This window comes from Mya arenaria, chromosome 13 (assembly GCF_026914265.1).
Source record: "Mya arenaria isolate MELC-2E11 chromosome 13, ASM2691426v1".
Classification (NCBI taxonomy): domain Eukaryota; kingdom Metazoa; phylum Mollusca; class Bivalvia; order Myida; family Myidae; genus Mya; species Mya arenaria.
Genome location: NC_069134.1, coordinates 20,594,110 through 20,602,732, shown reverse-complemented (window position 1 = coordinate 20,602,732; position 8,623 = coordinate 20,594,110). Strand labels below are relative to the sequence as shown.

Sequence of the window (8,623 nt, the reverse complement as noted above, 5' to 3'; positions counted from 1 at the left end):
TGATGGAAAAACAATCGTCAGAGTCATCAGACGGGCCTCTCTGTTTCGTTTGTTTACACTTGTTCCTTTTGTCCGAATTATTCCCACTGCTGTTTCGATCTTTTCTCTTTTTAGTCATTATTTATTAAACACATATTTAATCCGTATTAATGCGTATGATAAAATGTAATTAAGTTCACTTGTTTTAAAGTAAATCCAAGCTCAATTGTTGAATTATAACCAAAAAACACAATTTTTTATCCCGATTCAAAAAACGCGTCCATTACCCGCCATATCACGTGACATTGATTTGATTAAAAACCTTTTTTGTGGGAGAACGAAAGTAAACCTAGGAAATTCTGAAACCAGAAGTGAAAGGGAGAAAACTCGTAACTGCATTCGCAACCAATTGGTTCGAATTAACCGATTCGTCTCCGATAATGAAAATGGCGGTTGTTCCCATGCGAAAATAAATGGATTACGGTACACGACCTAATCGCCATTAATATTTTCAAAAAATGCGTTATTTAGTAAGTAGTTGAGCGTGTGTCACTCAAAATTTATGTTTGCTTTACATGTGTATGCATTGATTTTGAATAAGAGTGTCACTTTAATAAGTCAACATTCAAAGAAAATAGAAAACTGTAAGCTCCAGATTTAGGTGACAAATTCCATTTCATCATGAAATATAATTACTTTTCTGGATTAAGGAGAGTCATTTAAAACAAATATATTAGCATCCACCAATTATCATTAAATATAAACAGCTAATTAATTTAACAAATGGTCAACAGTTTTGAAATCACAATGTACATTTGTAAAATAAATCAATGATCCTTTTAACCCCTTCACTGCCAGATATAAGGGCGCACTATAATAAAACCATGTATGTTTTATTTTTACACGTCTCCAATACTTCCTTCTTATAGATGTTTCTTGGTACCAACCGTTTTTCTGGGACGTACTGTTCCGTAAACATAGAGTAAGTATGTACAAGATGTTTCGCTTCTTTTCCAAGATTGCCTGCCCCCTTTTGAAGATACTCAACACTCAAATAAAGATGTATGTTTGTTACCATTTCAATGACAATTCGGCAACGTATTTCAGTATGATGATCCTCGTCCCCAAATGCCAAAATGCTCCCTGACCGTGGTAGGCAATTCCCATCTCCCTGAACACATACTGGTAATTTGCCCACTGCTGCTTCAATGGTCTGCTGATCAAAATCTAGCCCATGTGCCACTCTGTCAACTGTCAGCCTATGACTAACTACACTGATGTTAGGGTTGAAGTGAATGTCTCCATAGAGTTCTTTTATCTCCTCCTCTATTGCAGGCACTAAGATCTGTAAATCATCAAAGGACTTACACTGACACATCTTACTCAAAATTCTTTCAAAGTAGCCTTGCCTTGAATGTTCATGAAGATCATTGTCTGAAGATTCAAACTTGTCCTGACTTTCACTTTCAGGCGCTGTGAAGTCCAAATTCAAAGAAGTGTCACAGGAATGATTCGCCTCCAAGTTTACATCTGCAACAGTTTGGCTGTCCACATACTCCCGAGTGTTAACGTTGGGCATTTCATTTAGTTGGAGTCGTTTCACGTCATAGGTCCTTACATATTTGCTATTTAAGCAGTTTAAGAAGTCGCCGCATTCACACTTTCTGCAGAAGCACGACAGATTCCGGACTCTTAACAAACCATTTTCATCTGTTGAGTTCAAAACCTGATGAAATTTCCGTGTACTCGGTACTGTTTTGACGTCCGTTTCAGGTCTGTTACGATTGATGTCTCCATTCTTCACGTAGAAAAAATTACGTGTTGACAGCACTTCATCTACTTCCAGACGACTGTGACAGTAATTATAAACATCTTCTGCACTGTTCAAAACTACTTCATTTCCTATTATAGCTCTATCCAAAGCCCTATTCAGTACACCAATCTCTCCATCACACTCATTTTTACCATGCTCTGACCCAAAATAGTTCCTGTTTATTTCAGTTCTTTCATTGGCGATGTCTGCAAATGGCCCCTTTGACTTATACTGACTGCTACACCCGTCACTGAAAATAATCCGTCTTTTGGGCTCAATGAATTTTCTCAGGTGACTATTAACTACATGTTCAAAGTGATTTACAGCATGGAAGTCATGACAATTGTCCTCTGATATAATAATGCTTGAATGGCGTACCAAACCTACATCAGATTGAAAGTAAGTCACCACTGGATGCATGGTCACTTGCCGAGCTGTGTAAAAAGCACCTTTGATTTCACTTTGATATTTTATTTCACGATTCTTTGCAAAATCCATTACTTGCAAGATTGACCCAGCTGGGATGTTTGCTTTTATGTTCCTGAATTGCAAATTCTGCCACTTCGCAGTGAATATGTGCTGGAAGAAAGAGTAGCCTTGTGCCGGCTTCTTGATGTCAGTTTCAACCATCTGTTGAATTAGCTTGTTTTTACCATGGTTCATACAGAAGTTTCACCAAAATATTTAAGGACTTTTTAAGGACTAAATAAGGCCCAAACCCCTCATTATAAGGTCCTATAATCTCAACAACCTTACCTTGTAATTTTTATAACTGGCTTAGTTCAGCAATGCAGACTCAACATTCTTTAAGCTGTTGGACCTTCTCATCTAATTTCTTACTTATCTTGTCACTTAACGACATTTTGTCCTTTGCCTTTTGTCTCAAACTGTTTGAATGTGCAATAAATGATAAGTTGCTCTCTTTTTCTGCCTTCGTGGAATAGCTATCAGCTGACTTTGTCAGGCTGTCAATGTCTAATTTTGCCTGTTTGCACTGCCTTTTCAGTTCTTCAATTTCCTGTGACAGTTCCTCTCTTTTCCGTTTTTGAGTGTCTGTTTTTTTCTTGTCTCTTTCTTTTGCTAAATATACTTCATATCTATTTCTGGACTGAGATGCACTAGTCATCAGCTCTTTTGTAATTGGCACATTTAGAATACCACCAACACTGTTTACATAATCGCAAACAAGTCTTTGAGACACAAGTGAGTATTCTTTGAGATTTTCTACCTCCACCTCTTTGTTGACAGAGAAACCCCTCTCCACTGAAGCTTGCCCGTGTGACAGTGTGAGCAGCATTTTTACAACATCAAATACTTTGCTGTATGCAGTCCCAGACATAAAAGTTGAGTAAAACTCATCTAATCTGTCTTTGTTTGGATTGAACTCTGTGAATTTTGCAGACCCAAAGGATGGGATATTGTCAATGAAGTCACAGTACTCTTTGATACATTCATCACAGTCTCTCTCGTTGATTCTTTTATGGGCCACAAGATATGTCAGCACTTTTTTCAGCTTCTCTTTGCATCTAGTTTTACTTTCAGACATTTTTCTTGGATCAAGACAGGCCAGATGTTGCACTAATGAATATGTTGCTGGGCACTTTTCAAGAAGTTTTTTCAGCACTTTCAGAACAAAGCTTCTACACTGAACTTTAAACTCCATAACCTGTCTCTCACTGAGCTTGTTCTCCTTGACAGTCTCCTTCAAAGCCTTTTCTGCCGAGAACCCAATGTCAACCTTTGTGTGTTCAATCAGAAAAGAGCTGTCTTCAAGGTCAATTTTGAGAAGTCTTACTTCTGATGTGTCAGAAAGAACACCTGGCTTGATCACTCTTTACATCAGTCCTCTTATTATACTCAGGAGTTCACTGTAAAGGAAGGGCACCATGGGTTTTTCTGTTTGAAAATTACCAAGGAAGGCTTGTAAGTGCATGGCTACACATCTAAAAAATTCAAACTTTGCTCGGATAAGCTTGTCTTTCAGTGCAGCTGACACAATTTCAAATGACTTGCATGTTGGTTTTGCAATCTTCTTTTTTTCAACATCCTTCACAAATTGTCCAATATTTCCCCACACCTCAATAGCTCTGTCAACAACAGGAACATTTTCCATCCACCTATGGGTTACAAACTTCATTGGCATTCTAGTAGACCCACTGCTTTTCTGATAATCCTCTTTCCTAGCAGGACTGTCCTTGAATAAGTAATACATGCTTGAGAGTACAGATGAGACATCCCAGGTGGTAGCCTGACACCCTGTTTTAAATGCATTATGTACAATATGAAGTCCACATGACCCGATGTTGATCAAACTTACTGAAAAGTCCTGCTCAATCTTTGTTGTTATCATATCCAAAAACTTCCAATTAACATTTGGTCCATCCATTGGTATTTGCAACATGTTTTTTGTCTGCTTCTCTAAATCCCCAATCCCTTTCTGGAAGTGTTGAAGCATGTCCTCAGCAGTCGCATGTCCCAGAAACTGGGATCCCAGGTATCTAGTGTGAACTAGGCCATTGGTTCCCCAATATCTTACATGTATATCCATTTGTTTAGCTTGGGATTTCTTATTTAGACTTTCGTCAAATAAAACTACAAAGTAACCACTTATTTCTTTTAATAATATACTTTTCACATGTTCGGCAATGCCGAAGCAACAAAGGTAGGCAGTTTTTCTCTCTCCACAAGCAAATCTGTTGGCGATTTGACTGTCTGGAAACATCAATTTGAACAATTTTGATATGTTTTCATTTGATTTATAAGAATTATGTGTAGTTATCGACTGCATTGTCCACAATATTTCTGCTTTTAACACATTGTTTGTTTGTACAAAGCTAGAAAGAGCAGTGCGCGGAATCGGAATCTCTGGTGCTGGTGCCGGTGGGTGGGGTATTATCAAGTCATCTATATCCCCACTAGCTGCTTCCGAAGGCTTTTCTGTCGATGACATGGTCTTTGGGTTTGGAGAAATGGTGAAAAAGGTGCTTACCGTGTTCTGCGTTTTCGGCTGCTCAAGATTTTTATGTCGGGTACTTTTTGCGTGCGATTTCACTGCGAGTTCGCCCATTTTGCAAAGATCGATCTCTTTTCGGCATAAAACGCAATTGGCTTTAAATTTGCAGTCCTTAACTTCTCTTATCCATGGGTATGTTTGTATCCATTTCACGTTAAATACACATTTTCCAGGCATGCTTGTTTTGTTCCGAAGAAACCGCGACTTAAATTTCTATTTTTCAGCAATGTGCTTTCAGCATCCGATAACGAGATGTAAGCAGCCCGCTGATTGGCTACTTCGCTCCAATGCATTACGTCATTACTTACGACGGTCACTGTAACTATGGGCAACTTAATCACAACATGGCTACTTAGTATCTTCATTGACGAACAGAGAGTAGTTCATAAACATTTTTCTTCCAACTTAAATCATTTTTAAGGCCAATAAAATCTTTTTAAGGCCATTTGCACCTAATATAAGGTGTTTTAAGGCCTTTCTGGCTTTTAATCGACTTTAAGGTCTTTTTAAGGCCAACCCTCTAGAATTAAGGACTTTTTAAGATCGTGCGAACCTTGTTTTACCACCTTCCTCGGTTACCACCACTTTCTTTACCATACCATTACCAGGATTGGTGTCATTTACCCAACGATTCCACGTTAAAGTTTTGTCTTCAGGTATCTGGCTGTAAAACTCCTCAAGTGTTTTCACATAATCTGAACAGTTCTCAAAACTACCATTTATGCAATTAACATCGTGGAACTGAACACTGTCAGCCTTTGGGCACAGCAATATGTCAACCACATCATGTTCATGTGTCTTTTTACACTTACTGTCAGAAGATGCTCTACTAAGTGTGAGGAGTTTAAACCTGATGTTTGTACAGTATGGACAGCAACAGTAATCCCTGTGACTTTGGGAAAGAAGGCGAACATTTCGATTTCTAAGTGCTGCAAATTTGCCGAAACTTACTTTCTTAGTAGGATTTTCAAAATTATACTTTGCATGTGCAGCCTTCACGGACACTTGCATGGCATAACCAGGCCCTTTTTTAGTAGCATATCTTTTTTGCGGAAGTATTCTTGATATGTCTTCACGCAAGTAAAACTGTTTGATGCCTTTAACATCTACTTTGCTTCTATGCTTCAACATGCTCTCTTTGCAAGGTAAAGTCTTGCTGCAGCGTTCACTGAACTAAATTTGATTGTGCCCTTCTGTTCAATTTGCGTAAATGCTGTATCAACTATTTTCATGTCTTCTTTCTTTTCAACAATTTTCTTTTTTGCAGAATCAGCCTTCTTCAAGTCATGTAAAGCCTTCCTCTTTCTGGGAGTTGCCTTCTTTTCAATGTTATCTATTACTTTTGCAAATTTTTCAGATGTATCAGGCATCACTGCCCGAACTTGACTTGTTATGTTCCATTCAGTTTTTTTGCTGCTAAAAGGGCTTGTAGGTTGACTTGTAACACAATTAATGTTAATTTTCAGCTTTTTGCTCTGCCTCTGTGCTGCTTTTCTTTCTCTGTCTTTTTTTCTAATCCACATTGTCTTTTTTTCTAATCCACATTTTCTTTTGGTATGACTGATTGGCTCTTTCTTCCCTTTTCTTTTCTCTGTTATATTCCCTTTTGTGTTGCTTGCTGTGTCTTGTTTCCACACAAAGTTTCCTTACTGACTTTCTTATATTAATACTGGGCATCGTCTCGGCCTTCTTTTTTGCTAACCACTTTCTTTGTCTTTCTCTTTGGAGCTGTAATTCATGTTCTTTTTTCTGCTTTGCAGCTGGACTTGGGGTTTTCTTTTGAAGTTCTTTCTTCAGGTGCTCCCTTCTTTCTTTTGCTCGTATCCTTTGCTTTTCTAGGTACTCTTTATATCTTCCAGGATCATGTTCCTTCAACCGACTTCTAAATGTAGTAGATCTGTCCATCTTTCAAAGCTGAACAAAAAGAAAAATCTCAGAACTGTAGATGCTAGCTTATAAACAAACAAGGACTGCCGCCTAACGGCTTCTATACCCCCCGTACTGCTGGACTGATGATAGCGAGACTTTTTCATAGAGCGATTTAAAATGCATAGGGACAGTTAAAAAGCAAAAAAATCAGTTAAAAACAAGCTTTCTAAATGCGTAAACAAAAAGTCAAATTATCTCCCTTTATTGAAGTAAAAACAGAGTTATCTCCCTTTATGCACATCTACAGGTCATGCTCTACCATCTGGTATGTTTAATCAAAATCCGACCAACCATGTAAGAGGAGTTGTGCTAACAAGCTCTTTAGATGCGTCAACAAAAAGTCTGATTATCTCCCTTTATTGAAGTCTGAACAGAGTTATCTTCCTTTAAGCACATCTTCAAGTCATGCTCTACCATCTGGTAAAGTTTGATAAAAATCCAATCAACCATGTAGGAGGAATTGCGCTTACAAGCTCTTTAGACGCGTAGACAAAAAGTCTGATTATCTCCCTTTATTGAAGTATAAACAGAGTTATCTTCCTTTATGCACATCTATAGGTCATGCTCTACCATCTGGTAAAGTTTGATCAAAATCCGACCAACCGTGTGGGAGGAGTTGCGCTTACAAGCTCTATGGACAGACATGGACAGACGGACAGGGTGATTCCTTATACCCCCCTAAACTTTAGTTTTCGGGGGGTATAACTAAATGTGGACGGGGCAATCTATGCTGGACGTATTTGACAGACGCCGGACATCCATCTACCCTAAAAGTTCACCATGACTGCCCTCTAGATATCATAATTATAAAGTTTGAGGGATTTCCCTTCATAACTTTTTTTAAAAGTACATGTAATTAATGCTTCAATACAGAGAAATAATTCAGAAATGGAGAAAGGTAGAGTTTTGCACTATCATTAAGTCTCAATTTTAATGCATCACCTTCCTGAGCATTTGAGTATACTCTGGACTAAATATGACGGACAGACAAACCGGCAACTATTTGCTAGCCCCTTTCGAGGCTTAACAATTCTTTTGTCATGAAAATGAAACTGAAGGTGTAAATGACCTTTAAAATACAGTTTTCCGAAGGTAAAAATGTTATTGGCCAAGGATAATTATCACAGTTCTACCAGATCGTCGTATCTCGTCGAGCGGAACTTCAGCTATATAGGCAATTAGGCTCAATAATACATCAAATGAGCCATGTCACAACCAAAACAACAATGTGGGCTTTGCGACCAGCATCCGCACAGTCTGATTAGGCTCCATGCTGTTCACTTTAAATAATATAGATCTGCAATATACATGTACTGGTCAGTAGAATATGAAAAGCGAATAGTATGGATCCTGATCGGACTGCGTGGATGATCTGGATCCATGCCCGTCGCACAGCTCACACAGTTGGTTTAGTCATGACACATCTAAAACCTAACATTGAAAGACATAAAATAATGATTCGTCACCCCAGTGCAAAAAACTCAATAAGTGCTTATATATTCTATACGCACTTATTGAGTTTTTACACTAAAGGTGACATAATTGTAACAGTGGTAGATTGCTATAAATGTTACCCGAGGAGTTTCCAGACAAGCCACTTCCAGTTCTACCCACCGATCTGCCTGTCAGAGGGAGATCAGCCTACAAAATAGGGGAAATACGTCATCATCAAATATAACACCATCATCATCAGCGCAAATAACACAATCATCATTGCTATCATCATAGTCATCATCATCATCAGCAGCAGTATTATCATCATCATCATTTTTAACAACAGCATCAACCAAAATTATCATAATCACTTGACATCATAATCATCATCATTTTCAACAACAACAACAACAACAAACATATTAACTGTCACAAACTTCTTATTAAATTTAAAA

The 8,623-nt window shown here is 38.1% G+C and overlaps 1 protein-coding gene across 1 annotated transcript; it reads right to left on the bottom strand.

Annotated features, from left to right (window-relative positions):
* Positions 1-6,317: 6,317 nt before the first annotated feature.
* LOC128215107 (coiled-coil domain-containing protein 34-like) lies at positions 6,318-6,710 on the bottom strand. Its single transcript, XM_052921829.1, has one exon. It carries the CDS (start codon positions 6,708-6,710, stop codon positions 6,318-6,320), a length of 393 nt encoding a protein of 130 aa, XP_052777789.1.
* Positions 6,711-8,623: the final 1,913 nt, after the last annotated feature.